The 16,492-nt window shown below is 42.7% G+C and overlaps 2 protein-coding genes across 2 annotated transcripts in view; one reads left to right on the forward strand and one right to left on the reverse strand.

Annotated features, from left to right (window-relative positions):
* Nucleotides 1-145: 145 nt before the first annotated feature.
* Nucleotides 146-13,073, reverse strand: CSUI_002721 (rna recognition motif-containing protein). Its single transcript, XM_068062920.1, has 11 exons — nt 11,561-13,073; nt 10,377-10,470; nt 8,936-9,313; nt 7,827-8,015; nt 6,896-7,198; nt 6,094-6,157; nt 5,250-5,332; nt 4,336-4,468; nt 3,310-3,422; nt 2,521-2,559; nt 146-1,649 (listed from the first exon to the last, which is right to left on the reverse strand). The coding sequence occupies exons 1-11, from the start codon at nt 11,593-11,595 to the stop codon at nt 1,623-1,625; spliced, it is 1,458 nt and encodes a 485-aa protein (XP_067925101.1). The 5' UTR covers nt 11,596-13,073; the 3' UTR covers nt 146-1,622.
* A 195-nt stretch (nt 13,074-13,268) lies between these two features.
* CSUI_002722 (uncharacterized protein) overlaps nt 13,269-16,492 on the forward strand; it is a 10,582-nt gene continuing 7,358 nt past the window's right edge. Inside the window, exons 1-2 of the mRNA XM_068062921.1 lie at nt 13,269-13,429; nt 14,112-15,039. The gene's annotated coding sequence lies outside the window, so the exon portion shown is untranslated. The remainder of the gene's footprint in view (nt 13,430-14,111; nt 15,040-16,492) is intronic.

Raw genomic sequence — 16,492 nt, forward strand, 5'->3', positions numbered from 1 at the left:
AAGGAGATAGATAGATAGATATAAATAGATAGATAGATTACAGATAGATAGATATATATAGATAGATAGATAGACCCAAACAATGATGTCAGGAAAGAAGAAAGAAAATGAAGTCCTTAGATCACGCCTTCGAACCTAACCTCCACGCACTCTTTCGACTACTTCCTCTTCTTCTTGTTCGAAAGATTCAAGTCAGAGCAATCGAATACTACTACTACTACTACTCGCTGTACTACTACGACGAGGAGGAGGTGTCGTGAGAGTCATGAGACTCTCCCACTAATGATACTCCTACGACTAACACTACCACCACTACTACTACTATGATAATGATGGCTAGCACTACTACTCCTACTAGTAGTATGATGACTACAAGACCAACAGCTCCTTCTCCTTCCCATCCTAGTAGTAGTAGTAGCAGCAGTGGTCGCTCTTGGAATGATAGGAGTAGTGATAGGAAGTGTCGTAAACGTAGAAATACTTCATGTACTCCTCCTACTCCTGCCTCTCCTCCTCCTCCTCGTAGTAGTAGTAGGACTATTGACGGGGGTTAAGGGTGTAACGCAAGGGAGAAGAGACTAAAGCGAAGCACTACCACGTCAAGAAAACTCCTCCTCCTCCTCATAGTCTCATACTGACAGTAGTAGAAGTGACAGTAGTATTGATAGTAATAGTAATGATGGTAGTGAGACTTTGAAGTAATTCCTCGGAGTGACTGCTCTCCCTCTCTTCCTCCTCTAGTGCTCTATCATGACTACTACTACTAGGAGGAGGTATAGGATCAATAGTGATGGTGGTCGTAGTGGTGGCTCTTGTCGGGTGTGTTTGGTGTAGTCGTAGAGTCGCGTTAGAGCTCTACAAAACACATAGAGAGAGAGAGAGAGAGACAGAAAGGTATGTAGACATATATACATAGTCGTATCTATGTAGATCTGTCAGTTCAATGCTAGAATTGACGAACGGATAAATAGATGGATGTCCGTCACAAAGACAAAAGAAAAGAAGAAGAGGGGAGAGAGAGAGAAAGAAAGACGTCTCTGACGTTCTTCTTCTTTCTCTTCTTCCCGTCTGTTGCTGGTGGTCGAGCATTAGCCAGAAGGAGAGAGTTTGCAGGAAGGATGAAAAGAAGAGCCTCGTGAAAGACAAGAAGAAGAAGAAGACACAGACAGACAGAAAGAGAGAGAAAGAATGAAAGAGAGCCAGCCCAAAAGGAAAAGAGAAATTGGGAGACAAGAAGAGAAAGAAGAAGAGAGAGAGTCGGAGATGAAACAAATCTCCAGTGTATGTGTTTTATCTTCCTCACTCTCTCTCTTTCTGAGACGACAAGAGAAAGAAAGAAAGAGAGCTCGAAAGAGATAGATTGAAGATAGATATCCCTTCAGCTCATTCATTGATTTGTTTCATCCCTATTATCTCCCAGCACATTCACCACCCTTCTCCTCCTTCTCCTCCCTCTTCTCCTCACACTCTTCTTCTTCTTTTCTTTCCGCTGCTCTGGTAGGCGTAGTGATAGGAGACGGTGGGTAGTTCGTTCGTTCGCTATAGGTCATATTTATGCTTGCGGTAGGCAGGCATATCGTAGATTTCGCACTCCACTTTCTTCTTCGCGAAGCGCCGCTCCTTCAGCACACGCACTGCACGATTTGCCTCTACGATACCATCGAAGAAGAGAACAAGCAAACAAATACATACAAAAGACAAAAAAGAAATAAGATGATGGAAGAAAGGGAGAAAAAGAATGAAAAGCAAGAAGAAGACAAAGTAAGTAAGAAAAAGAAAGAAAAGAGTATCAAGATTTGAAGCAGACCTTTATCTATAGTGAAAGAAAGAAAGAAAGAAGAGCGACTGATTGAATGGATGATAGAAGCATCGACTCAGACAACTTTTCTCAGTCATATCTATCTCCCCTCTTCTGATCGAAACACCTCCAAATCCATTAACCCGAAGAAGTTCTTCTACACACATACATATATACATATATATATATATAGATCTCCGAATGTCTTTTTCATCTATCTTTAATCTATCTATCTACCTATCTATTTATCTTGGGTATGTATCGTGAGAAGTAGACTGTAGAGAGGCCTACTGTCTGTCTGTCTGTCTGTCTAGTACTCCTTATAGGAATGAATGAATGAAGGAATGACACGCACACGAGGAGACAAGAAAACAGACCACGACGAAAATAAACTCTAATACACACGAAGACATAGACACATCGATAGATTAAAGATTAAAGAGAGACCAAAGATTAAAGATAGATCAAAGATTGAAGATTAAAGATAGATAGAGAGAGAGGTGTCAGCTGAGAGATGGAGTGGAATTTTAGAGAGATGTTGGTAGGGAACACACGGACTATGAAAACGAAGAGAAACGCAAAAGAAGGAGAAGAAGATTTGAATCTTCTTTCTCTTTATGTTCTTTAACTTCTTCTTATCTTTAAATTTTCTTACGTTCCGGTAGTTGATAGAGGGCGAAGGCTCGGACTTCTTTGGTTTGCTCGACTACATGAAGACGAACCTCCAGAACTTTCCCGTGCTTCTTACACTCCTGATAAATCTACAAAGGAGAAGAAGAAGAAGAGTCAAAGGAGAAAGACGTAGATAGGCAGATGGATGGAAGAGAAAGGCGATAGACAGAGACCATAAAAGGAGGATTGAGGCACAGAGAAAGGAAAGAGAGAGAGCGAGAAAGGAAAAGAAGAGATGAGGGAGAAACAGAATGGAATAGAAGAGACACCTACGACGAGCTCCACACCTCCGCCATAGAGAGAGACAGATGAAGAGGAGGAGGAATAAGAAGCGCAAAAGCAGGAGATTCGAACCCCTGCTGAAGAAAGACGTGAAGGAAGAAAGAAAAGATGACAAGAAAGAAAAGAGACCTTTGCTTCGAGAAAAGGAAATTACTTGATCCAAGAAAACCTTGCATGCCCGTGTAAAGAAAGGAAAGAACTAGAGACAGCTGTACATAGAGGAATAAACACCTAAGCTATGCTGTAGAGTCTCACTCATGTATCTATTCCTATAGCAAATCCCAACGATAGAACGAAGGAGAGAAAGAGAGAGAACGCTAGATAAAGAGAGATCATCCACAGAGCCATGCGTGTTCCATACCACACAGATATGTATACACGCACCCTTGAAAGCTAAATACAGACGACAGGCGGGAGAGACACTCCTCCAAGAGAAATCGAGAGAGAGGGATAATTCCTGAAAGAGATCGAAATAGAAGAAGAGGAAGAAACGAGAGAGCTCCACAAAAAAAGAGACGGAGAGAAATGACGAGAGAAAGGTCTGCGTGTAGATTTACTTCATTTTGCACGTCGTTGTCGAGCTGACTGAAATGCATGAGATTTCTGAGGACTACCACAGTCGATGGCTCAGCGCCGTTCCTAGAATCTAAAGTTACGTGCAGTCGATACCCTACGGGCAAACCACAAAGAAAGACAGAAAGAAAGAAAGAAAAGAAGAAAGATCCAGAAAGAGAAACAACGGACTAGGGCCTTAGAAAGGTGAAAAGAATGAAAGAAAGAACTAAAGGAGGGGGTGAGAGAATGAGAGAAGAAGGTACGAGATAAATGAAGAAAAGACGTTACGAAGAAATCTCCAGGTAGATCTAAAGATAGATAGATAGATGAAAGGAAATAAATAGACAGAAGATCATCGTCGATGAAGGAAGTGTATTTGAGTCTACGCCGTCGAAAAGAAGAAGAAGAAAGAGAGAGGAGACAAGAGTGGAATGAAAGATCCAAATCGCTCATGTGTAACGATAAGGATAGATCCCTCCTTCTCTTGGCTAGGATTTCTCTTTGCTTTTTCTGCCTGTCTTAGAAGCATCTCCTCCCTTCGTCATGCATGCGTCTGTGTGACTCCTTAGCCTCTACATTACGTTCGTCTTAACTATCTACATGGAGAGGTCATACACAGGCACATCCAGACATACGTACCTATATAGAGAATGAGAGATGAATGGCTATACATAGAGATAGATACACCTACACACATATCTCCACAGATATGCCGAGATGTAGTTGAACGTACATACGTATGTATACACATAGATTCGGGTGTATATGAGAATGTATATATGTACATATATATAGATACATATACATACCTACATATATATCCCCATGCTTTTCGCATAGCCACTAATACCTGTGTATTATAGAAGATGTGTACGCACGTGTGTATGTCTATGTAAGAGTATCTTTTCGCAAGGAAAGAAAGTCAGTCTCGAGTATCGACAAGAAGCTAGGCAGAAGAAAAGAGAAGAAGTGGAGAAGAAACAGAAGAGATGAAAGAAGAAGAGTGAATTCGATAGAGAGGTGCATACCTCCTACATCGAACCCGTGCATAGTGTTGACGGCTGTATTAGCGTGAGACTTCTCAAAGAAGTGAATGAATGCCTCTCGTCGATGCAAATAACAATCGATTCTCATCACTGCGCCGAAGACATCAAACACTTGCTAAAGAAAAAGGAGAAGAAGAAGAAGAAAAGCAAAGAAATGAAGGGATTGAAAGAAGAGAAACAGACAAGATGCACACATAGACAGAGACACAGAGAGAGAGAGAGACATAAAGAAGGAGAAGAAGAATGAAAGAGAGAAGAGAGACACGAAATGAAAGAAGAATGAAAAGAGGGAAACTTAGAAAAGGAGAAGGAGAAGGAGGCGTGAAGAGAAAGAAAGAAAAGCGACAGAAAAAGAGGAAAGACTGGAAAAGAGAAGAAGAATAAGATCTCGTCCATACCTAAGATATGGATGGGGAGAAACAGAGAAGGGAAAATGTATATACATGTATATATAGAGAGAGAGGCAGTGATGATGGATGTGGGGTATCTACACCGAGAGAGAAAGATAGAGATGTCGAGAGAGAGAGAGAGAGAGAAAAAGAGAGAGAGAGGTTGTCGTTACATGAGGCACACTAATGTCTGGAGCAAACCTCTGAGTACTTTTCTGATCTATCTATCTTCATCTATCTTTAATCTATCTTTATCTCTCCATCTCTTCCTGAACCTTCTGCATAAGTAAATAAGTGCGGGAACATCAGAGACAAAGAGACAGACAGACAAAGAGAGAGACAGACGAAAGAAAGAGAAGAACTGCGCAACAAGACAGAAGAGAAGAACAAGAAGAAGAAGAAGAAAGAGAAAAAGAGGGAGAAGAAGAAGAGAAGAAGAAAGAGGAGGAGAAGAAGAAGGAGAGGGAGTGAGTGATATGCTAAATTTTTGAGAGAGGTTTAATTTACCTTGATATCTGCCTGCTCGAAGTCAGGCGGTAAATTCGAGACCTTTACGACTCTAGATCCTTCAACCTTATTCATTAAATCTTCTAAACAAACCGAAAAGGAAAAGAAAGAAAGAAGAGAAAAGACATTTTTCAGGTCCATCGAACGCGAAGTCAATGTACAGCCAAGAGCACATACGTTGAGACGTTAAATGCATCTAGTATCTATCTAGCTATCTATCGTTGATTTATCTATCTTTAATCTATCTCTGATATATCTATCTATCTTTGATCTATCTATCTATGCTTGTCGGTCTATAGGAGTTCCGTACGAGGTACGGAAGGTACCGAGAGGCGAAGCAGACAGATCAACTCTTCTTCTTCTCTCTCCGACCTCTCCTACTTGGAGAGAAGGAGAACAAAGGAGCGAGAGGACAGACGTATCTTTTTCCGAACAAGGAAAAGATTGACGTCGTTCTATCTCTCCTGGCAGAAAGAGATAAGAAGAAATGAATGAAGGAACATCATCCCCTTTGGCACCTATTTGCGAAGGTGTATATACACCCTGCGTCAACAACAGACGACGTACACATACAGATAGATAGATAGATTTAAGACAAATTAGAGAGATATAGATTGGAGATAGATAGACGTGATCCAAGTATATAGATAGATACAGAGAGAGATAGAGAGCGGCACGGATAGTTGTGCGTAGACGTCGCATAGACATCCGGCGGTATCTTTCCGGGGGATTGACCCTTGGAAAAAGGAAGAAGAGAAAAGCTGGGAATTTGGAGAAGGGAAAAGAGAGAGAATGAAGAGCAAAATACCAGAAAGAAGAAGAGATTAAGAATAGACAGACTGACCTGATTCGGCTCGGGTCGCAAACTGCTGATAGGGCGAGATGCCAAATAAACCTGTTCTACTCGGCTGTACATACACATCCAACTCATACAAAGACTTCTCTTTCTTTCTTTCTCTGAAGATGAACAAGAGATCTTTCCTATTGTCTGTCTGCAGTTGTAGAGAGATATCTATCATTACTTCGGTAGGGGGAGAAGCCGCGAAGAAACCCTTTAATGAAGGAGACATGAGAGAAAAAGTTGTCTCGCGTCTTCTCTTTACACACATACCGAGAGAATACATGGTAAGGTGTATCGATGCGTTCAGATGATAGAAAAGAAGTTCTTCTTCCATGTCTCCTTGTGCCTTTGCTGCCACTTCTAAATCATCACGAAAGAGAAGGATAAAAGCGAGAAGAATCGGACTGAGCTTCCTCACTATAGAAACAACTACCTCCTTTCCCCACGGCGCACTAGGCCTCCTGCTTCTTCTTCAATAGACATCTGTCACCTATCTCCCTAAAAGACGCCAACACGAAGGACTTCTACCTTAAATGTAGCTATCTCTACCTTTTATTTCCCAGTGTCGATACACTCTCTCGCACATACACACGCCTCTCCCTCTATGATAGTCATCCACCTACACACATACATACCTCTATATCTCCTGAAGGCTGTCTACGTATAGATACCCCCCCTCCCTATACACTAGCGAGAATGGACGGTGCATGTATAGAGAGGACATCTTTGCTTTTCAACTGACTGAAGAACTGCAGAGAACTAGCCTAACGTCTGTCTGTCTTTCTTTCTCTCTCTCTCTCCTTACCGCCTTCTTCTTCGGAAGAATCACACGCTTAGGAGGCGCCATTTGACTGGCAGAATGAGGAGGAGGAGGAGGCATCGAACCTCCACCCCTTTGACTTGTATTCTTCTCATTCATCTCGTCGCTCTTGCTGTCACCAGCATTCTCGCCGCCGCCCCCTCCACCTCCTGCTGTAGAAGAAGAAGAAGAGGAAGAAGAAGAAGAATTAGACTGGCGAATCTTCTCTAAGGGAGAATGAGTAGCTGAAGTCACGTGGATCATCTTCCCTTTCAGCACAAAACCTTGCATCGCTTGGACGGCCATCTCCTGCAGGCAGAACAAGAACAAGAAGAAAAGTGAGAGGAGGAGAAGAAAGATGAACAGAAAAGACTCTCCACTTTCTAATGAAAGTTTGCATTGGGTTTCACAATTTTCTTTCCGCAAAGAAAAAAATCTCGACAAAATACATAACAAGAACATAGGCGTGGACGTATACTCTCTCTCTCTATATATATATATGGGTATGCATGTGCCTAGACACCCGGTAGAGTGTATATACACCCGGTGTTGTGTATATGCAGGACAGGGGGAATTCCGAGAATTGTCTTGAAGTCTTCTTTTTCCTCATGGCAGAACAATCCTTTTCAAGAAAAAAAGGAAGGAGAACTTCGTAACAGACTTTAGTTGACTCGTCCGTACATATATAGATAGATAGATAGGTAGTGTCTGTCTTAAGGGACCTCATACAAGACTGAGAAGTATAGGTAAGGCACGCAGAACTATCTCGTCTCTCCCCTTCAAATTCCCTCATGGCACAGGAAGGCAATAGAGGAGAACAGAGAAAGAAAGATAGAAAGAGCTAAAGAGAATTCAAGATGAAGAGACTGGAGATAGACGAATAGATAGATAGAGTGACTTGACTGATGAGGGCTGGTGAGGTTCCTCTTTTTCTTACAGCGGCATCGACCGTTGAATATTCAAGAAAGAGAAACGAATTGCCTGCCTTTGGATGAAAGACTTTAGTGATGGGACCGAAGGAAGAGAAGACGGCTCGAACTTCTTCCTCAGTCGCATGCCGAGGTAAAGCCCCAACATAGATTTGCTTGTCTCGATCAGGATTCCGACCTCCTCGGGAGCCAGATTTCTAAAGACAGGAAACAGAGAAAGACACACATCATCTGCATGCACACTAGTCATACACACGCAGGCACGCATACAGAAAGAAAGAGAGAAGAAGAAGAAAAGGCGAAAGAGTTTCTTTCAGCTCGACAGAGATGTGAATACATGGGAAGGAGAAGGAGGTGTATATGCAGGATGAGTCAGGTGTACATACACGTCCCCACGTCATTCATGATCATGTACAGCTGGGATGTGGCGTAGAGACATCAAGAAACCGAAGGTGGAGTAACGACAGGAGAGGGAGACCAAAAGAAAAGAAAATTTCCTTCTCTTTCTCTTTATCTTCTTCTTCGTGAGTCTTCGCGCCATACACTCTCCTCGACGCGACAGTACATAAATGTATATATATATGTATACACTTATAGAGCACCTAGAGATGAATGCATAGAGATATGTATATAAATTTGACGGGGGAATGGTTAGGCGGTGTATATAGTCATGAACACGTTCTTAGGCAGAAAGACAAATCGACTAATTCCCTCGTGGACTTCTATGACTGCAGGAGTCTATTCGGTTGACTTTCCTTCCTCTTTCTTTCATTCTTTCTCTTTACTCTCGTTCGCGTCGCCATTTTGACCTCTTCGATCCTTCACACAACCCTCTCTTCTATGATTCGAAGACGTACTTGCATGCAGGGCGCATCAGGATAGATACAGATAGATATACGGATAGACATATAGATCTATAGACAGACGTGTGTAGAGAGAGGGGGATGTGTATGAATATGACTATGTATATGAACTCTTACTATGAGTCCTTCTGTCCCCACCTTCCTGTTCTCTATCTTTCTCTTCTTCTTCTTGCTCTTTTCCTCATTGGAACTGCCTTCATCTTTCTTTCTTTCTTGCTCTCTTTCAGTCAATTTCTTCTCCTTCTTTTCCTTACCTGATCGGTATCTTCATTGACGAGCCTCTCAATCTTCTCGCGCCAGTCTGTGAAGGCATTCTTCCGACGACTGGAACTATTACTACTATTACTACTATGACTACTTGTATTCGTCAAAGAAGAAGAGGAAGAAGAAGCGGAAGAAGAAGAGGAGGAAGAAGGGCTATCTTCACCTGCATGGTCACTCGCATCACTATTACGGGCGTGTACATGGAGGTCGCCGTTGGTATGATGCCTATGATGACGGTAATGATCTAGCGGCCTTCTCTTTTCTCTCTCTTCATATTCTTCTTCTTCTTCGCCTTCTTCTTCATCTTCTCTCCACTTCTCTGCTTTATGACATGATGATCTTGCTGTCTTTCTATGAGAGTCTTTCTCCTATACACAAAGCACCATGCACAAGAAACAAGAAGCCACACCCACACAAACCAATGAGGAAGGGTGAAGCCAGGGAAGGAATGAAAGGGAGAGAAGAGAAAAGAAATCTTCTTCTCTCCTTCTCTTCTCTCTTTCTTTCTTTCTTTTTCATTCTTCTGTCTTTCCATATTGTTGCGTGTGTGATGGTGGACCTCGTGATCGCCTCCCACCCCCCTCAGCAGCCTCGTACATCCATCGCTCGTTTAGGATTCTCATCTTCAACATCGTCACAGACACGTGTATCCTCTTCTTCTTTCTTCTTAGAATTCGAAAGAGAAGAAAGAAAGACACCGAGAGAAGTTGAAGAAAAGACGAGGAAAGAGGAGAAACAAAGAGGAGTCAATGATCAAAGAAAGAGCCACGAGGAGACAGGGAAGAAAACGAGCCAAGGAAAGAAAAAGAAATTGACGGACGAGGAAGAAACTCCTTTCAATCGTCTCTTAAGAGAAATACATTCGAATCGGGTCTTTCTCCCTTCTTTTCTTTCTCTAAGTCACCTTGAAGAGGTGTATATACACCACGCTGATGAATCGACCGGTCAGCGAAAAGAATGACGACGAAACGGGAAGAGAAAGAAAGAAAGACGTAAGAAGGGAAAGAAGAAGGAAGAGGAGAAAAAGAAGAAAGGATGCGATACAAGATAAAACAAAGGATATGCAAGGAAAAGAAAGGGAAAAGTCAGCGTGAAGGACTTTCGGAGAATGAAATAAAGAAGACAGAAAGAAATAGACTTCTCGCACTTGTCTGCTGGAACTCTATATACACATACCTACATATACATACATACATGTATGTATATACACACATACTCGTACATACATACATATACATACATATCAACATACAGGGAAACTTGGAGATTTACCCATACTCCTACATAGATACATATTCATGCTTACTCATTCATAGAAATACAGTCATAGATACATAGTCATCCACAAAGACACACATATATAGAAATACATAGGTCTCCATCAAACCGTAGGAATGCGTAGATATCAGTAACCCCTCTCTCTATTTCCACCTCGTAGGAAGACGGAGGAGGCGTTCGAGACCGCGACCGGGCCGTGGTCGCTTTTGCTTTGCGACGTTCCTGACGTGAAGAAGAAGAAGTATGCCTAGAGCGGAAAAGTCATAGCAAACAAGAAAGAGAAAAAGAGAGTCACACCAAAAGAAGGGCTAGGGAAAGAGTGAGAAAGAAAGAAAGAGATGAGAAACGAAGAGAAAGAAGAGCCGCTCGATTTTCCGTTCTTATGTATGGTAAATTGGCCTAAACTCATCTATTCAAAAAGGGAAGAAGAAGATGAAGAAGAAGGGATGACATTTCTCTCTCGCTATCTGCTTGATACGACCCAGAGAGAAGAAGGAAGAAAAGAAGAAAGGATCAACCTCTTTCACGGCAAGAAGAATCATAAAGATCTTTCTCTTCTTCTCTCTCCCCGGGAAAGACCAAAGAAAGAAGAGAGAAAAGCCCTTTTCAAGAATGGATCTTATGAAAAGAGAAAGAGAGATGAGAAGAAAATCCTATGCAGATTTCATCTCCAATACATACTGTCCGGAGACATGTGGTCCACTGTACGTACACTAGAAAAGAAAGAGAAGAAGAACTAAGAAGACCAGCTTGGCTTTTAAAGTTGGAAGAGAAGAAAAAAGAAAATCTTATGGCAACAAACCAAAGATAAAACATCGAGTAACCTTCACACTGTCTATCTATTTCTCTATCTAGCTAACGACCTGTCTTTTTCTTCCTACCCTAGAGACCTGTCTCTTTTCATCTGCCTTTTCTTGATCTATATATCTATCTATGTATAGAAGTATCTACATACAGACATCTAAACACTTCTATTGATTAATGAATGAAGAAGTTGAAGTAGTGCTTGGCCCCCTCTCTCGCCTCGTGTAAAGATCTCTGACGGCCTCCCTTCTCGCCATTCTATCTCCCGGGTGTATATACACCTGACAACCCAAGTGTAAGAAGAGGAGACATGGAGAAGTAGACGAAAGACTGGAGAGGATGTTCCTTCCTTGCTCTCCTCTTCTCTTGCAAGTTAGTTTCTCTCTCTCCCTCTACAGATACATATGTATCTTTCTTTTCCTTACTTGGAGCAAGAAAGAAAAGAAAGAGAAACGAGCACAAAAGAAAAAGAAAGAAAGAGGGAGAGAATCGTTAAAGAACTGAGGAGAAAAGAAGAATGAGAGAAGATTTACCTTCGCTCTCTGGAACTCCCACGAGAACTCCCCATCGTAGCTAAAATGACAGCTCAGTCCGACGCGACCACCTTCGGGTGTATATACACCCCATGCCCTCGCTCTGTCAACAGGCTTTCTCAAATTATGAGATGGAGTACAAACGTGCAGACAATTTTACTCTATAAAGAAAAAAGAAAGAAGCTTTCTCTCTCCAAACTTCACATCTTCTTTCTGCTGCCCCGTCTCGCCGTCTTTCGTCCGTCTCTATAGCCATGGAAGGACAGCCTACGACACGAAAACGTTCTTTCTTTTCTATTCCTCAAGATCGGTTTAAAAAGTAGAACGAAGCAAAAAGTCATAAGTGGTAAATTGACAAGCCTTCTCAGAAGAAGCTTCGCGAAAAGAAAGCTTCCTGCCTTCTTCCTTCCTCAGCCTCCCCGCGTCCGTCTGTCTCTCTCGCTTCGATCAAGTCAATCGCCCCTTAAGATCCCACGCTATTCACCTCCTTGTGTTCTCTAAAGCGGTGCTTCTCGTTCTTCTTCTCTCGATATGGCAGAGATAAGAGAGCAAGAAGGAGAAGAAGAAGATGGACTTTTCTTCTCAAAGAGAAGGCCTAGATTTCACACTCCTCTGGTCGGCTGGAACGCATGAAGACAGAGAGAGTACCAAAGAGACCACAAGTGAAGAGGGGAAAGAAGTAAAACGGGAAAAAAGGGAGATGAGCACGCAAGGAAATTTCCTCTTCAGAAATCTCTACTCTATACAGGAAAAGTATGAAAGAATCTCTTTTTCTCTTTGTGACCTTCCACCCGCGAAGGAAAGTCATTCAGTTCGAAGAGACTTGAGAAGAAATGTGTTCCTTAAGAAAAGGAAAGAAGATTCTTCTTGATTTACTTCTTCTTCCTCTTCTTCTTCTTTGAATCGATTGAAGACAGCCGAAGATAGTTAGGTCGTGAGTGCACGTACGGACAGATGAATGAGAAAGGGCGACTTGCGCTGTGTCCTCAAGGAGCGGGCGATTGAAGGACCGTGGCCGATGATGCGAGAGAGAGAGAGTGTGCTGATAGATTCACTCTCTATCTAGTCCCCCGGTAGACCAATGCATAAAGAAAGAAGAGAATCCATCGCTTTTTTGATCAGATCTTTCTGAGAGAATAACATAGAGAGAGAGACGTTTGCACCGAGTAGAAAAGCACTTTTGCGTTGATAGATGTTTCTCTTCTGAGGAGAGGTCGGTCTTTCTTCTTTCGCAGCGAAATCGACAACTGTGAAAAGAGGCCTCCCAGCAGATGGACTGGCTGGCTGAGCCAAGGAGAGAAGAGGAATGAAGGGCGGGGGGGGTCAAAACAAGAAGCCCCAAAGAAAATTGGCTGCTCTCTTTATCCACCACGGCCGGTCCTACTTAAACGGTCGTCTTGATAAGAGGGCGACAGATCATTCTTATGCTGTCTTTGTCTACAGGAAGTTACACGGAATTTCTGGTCCTTATCTCTCTAAGCTAGAAGCACCTCATGAACTCATTCACTGCTGCTGCTGCATTGGTCAACGAACACACACACATCACTCGGGAGTTTGCAGCCCCAACCCCCCCCTTTTGATGGTTTGTCTTTGAGAGGCACAGAAAAGAAAGGCAAGGCCTCCTTCCTACTCTACAGCTATTCACCACGTCGGCGTATATTCGGAGAAGAAGCCAGCCAATACTACTACTACCACTACTAAAATTCACCCGTTGTAGATTGAGTTTGAGAATCTTGCTTGGACGGACCTGAAAGGGATAGGGCTTTCCTTGCCCGAGACCAAGCTATACTGTTGGGAGTAAAGGGGGTCTAAGATGTAAACGAGAGAAAGATGGCTTGACAGAAGAAGAAAAGAAAAGGATGAAGGAAGGTAAGTCGTGTTAGAGAAGAGAGTTGCGAGGAAAGAAGACTGGTGTGAGAGAGACGGGGGAGGAATGCCTGAGAGAAAGCTACTGGTGAGGTGTATGTACAGCTGAACGAACGATCTCCTACTATAGACGACTACCCGGAGACCAGCAGCCGACTTCTTTTCCGCCCAGGGGGGTGAGATTGCATTGCTTTCATGAAGATATTTGGGCCTAAGAAATAGAAGGTGATACTTTCGAGATTGCCTTTATCATTCAACGATAGAGATGAAGGACTTCTCTACGCCTTTTCTCATGCCAAGGTAGAGAGAAAGAAAGAAGGAACGAGCCCAGACACACACAGAGAGAGAGAGAGAGTGTGAAGGGAAGAAGAAGGACGGGTGTTTGACAAGTGATCGGGGGGGCGGTCGTCTTCTTCTTCACCCTCCTTCTTCTTATGTCAGTATCACCTCACTCTTTCTCTCATTCTTTCTTCTACTTTCATTCCTTTCGGAAGAATCTTCTTCTTCCTCTTTCTCGGGGTTGTCTTTTTTCTCTTTCCTCTTCTTTCCTTTTCATGAGAAGCCTTGCTCCTCTTTTCTCTTTCTTCAATGGTCCGCGTGATACAGCAGGATCTCAAGAACCTCCTCTGTCCTTCTCATCCGCGCCCTCTTCTTTCTTTTTTTCTTTTCTTCTTCTCCCCTTCAGGTCTTATCTCTTCTTCTATGTTTGCTTTCATGATGGCGAGAGGGAACGAAGAGGAGAAGAAAAGGTAAAGAAATCTATAAGAAGTCGACGAGTCAGTCAGTCGCAATCCGAGTGAAGATTCTCTTCGTTCTTCTTTATCTTCTGCCTCGGCTAACTACAAGGCCGTCCAAGCATTCCTTCATCTCTCTCACTTTTGCTTTCTCTCTACTTACCTATCTCCTTTCTTTCTCCTTTTCCTTTTTCGTCTCTTCTGTCTTTCTTCGCTTTTCTACTTTGGTTCCTTCCTCTCCTTTCTCGTTGTCTTTTTTGACTCCACAGACTCACCCGACTTTTCTTCTTCTTCTTCTCTCCCTCCTTCTATCACTTCGAACTTCTCACGTCTCACCCATCTTATTCTTCTTCTCTCCATCCACCACTTGCCTCCCTCTAGACCGCTGCAACTAGACTCATAGTACCCCGGCCCCTCAAACGGTTCATCCTTCTCTTCATCTTGCTGTGAACAAACTTTTCTCTCCTTTGAAGAAGATTCTTTCCTTCTCTTCTTCTCCTTTTTGTCTCACACTTTTCTTCTGTTGGGTTCTCTCCCTCTGAGTTGTCGATACGTCTCTCTGACGACCCTATGCAGCAAGCAGGAGGTCCCCGTCCTTCTCCTTCTTCTCCTCTCAGTAGAGGAGGAGCAGGAGAAGCGTCCTCTTCTTCTTCTTCCTCATCTTCCTCTACCTCTTCTCCGCATCATCTGCACCACAGCGGTCATCTTCCGAATGGAAGTAAAAGAGAAATAATGGAAGAAGACCATCGCCATCATCCTCATGCAGGAGGAGGAGCAAACACAGAGGCTGCAGATTTGAGCTGTAGGGACACCGAGAACGGAGCAGTTAAGGTCGAGTCGCAGATGTACCAGCAATTAAGAAAGCTCATTAATGTCGTTGTAAGTCGTCTTCTTCTTTTCTTCTTCTTCTCAGATAGATATCGAGCGATAGTCTGTCTATCTTTCTTTTTCTCTTCTCCGTCTCCTTTTAATCGCTTTTTTCTTTCTTTCTTTTCCTCGTACACATACTGAAATAGAAAGCCTTTCTCCAGTGGAGTCGGGGGAGAAAGGAAGAAGAGGAAGAGAAAAAGGAGGAAGAAGAAGATCTTCTTCTTGTTCTTCTTGACGGTGGTGCGCGCGGTCGGTCATCTCTTTGTGTGCTTCTTTCTTGGGAGAGAAGAGAAGTTTACGAAAGGCTTTTCTTCTTGTCTTGGCTGTTTAGAGGTGTCACTACTATGCGACAGAGAATGGGGGATTTGTGTGCTTCTTCTGCATGTCACTAGTGGCCGTGTTCCACTCATTTTCATACATACAGACAGAGAGAGAGAGAGATACATGCTAGCTATCCTTATCTATATGTATAGCTGTATATAGAGCATGTGTCTCTCTCTCTCTCTTTCTCTATAGACAAGAGAAATGGCGGTAGTGTGTGTATCTTCTCTCTCCTTCTATATTTCGAGGGCTTCAGAAATCTCCATACACTACTTGGTTGCTCTTGTCCTCCCCTCCTCCTTCACTTTCTTCTCTCTTCATTTTTCCTTCATTCTCTCTGGTCGTCTATTTCTTCTCCATTCTTTCTTCCTCTTTTCCATGGAGAGAAGATGAGAAGTGTCCCTCGGAAGCTACATGCGTGATGATGACGTCTTTCTACTATCTGTATCACTTCACTTTAAAATATGCCCCTATATTCTCTATCGCATGTACACATCTATACACATATGTATAAATCTATATATATGTAGAAAGAGAGACATCTATGTATAGATATGTATTAGGAGAAAGATGTGTGTATATATTGTACATAGATTCAGTCTGTCGTTCCCTACTACTTCTCTGGGATTAAGCCTAAGTTGATCGAGAGAATGCGACTTCCTCTTGCTTGAATCTCTTTTAAGTCCTAAGGCAGGAGTTGCTCTCGGTTTATGTCTTTCTCTTCATCCTGGGATTTGGAAGGTGGTAGTTGTGTAGCAGAGGCATGCAGATCCACAGACGTATCTATCAAATACAGACAGAGACGCATGCAATCTTGATATGTGTGTAGGTAAGCATGCATGGTCTGTAGCTGGATTGGGGAGCTGATGTATGTGGAAACGTACATACATGTATACTTCAGCTATATATAGATAGAGGTGTATGTACACCTAGGTGTGTGGATGACTTCTGAATGAGTCGTGTACGTCTTCTATAGGGTGACACACAGGATTTCCTACTACCCAAGAAAGTCGTCTCTTCTTCCTTCCCTTCTTCTTTTATCTCTTTCTTTATCTTTCTTTCTCTTTCTTTATTTCTGTTTCTCTTTCTTTCTTTCTCTTTCTCTTTCTTTATCTTTCTTTATCTTTCTTTATCTTTCTTT

The sequence above is a fragment of the Cystoisospora suis genome (genome assembly GCF_002600585.1).
Source record: "Cystoisospora suis strain Wien I chromosome Unknown contig_1135, whole genome shotgun sequence".
Taxonomy (NCBI): Eukaryota; Apicomplexa; class Conoidasida; order Eucoccidiorida; family Sarcocystidae; genus Cystoisospora; species Cystoisospora suis.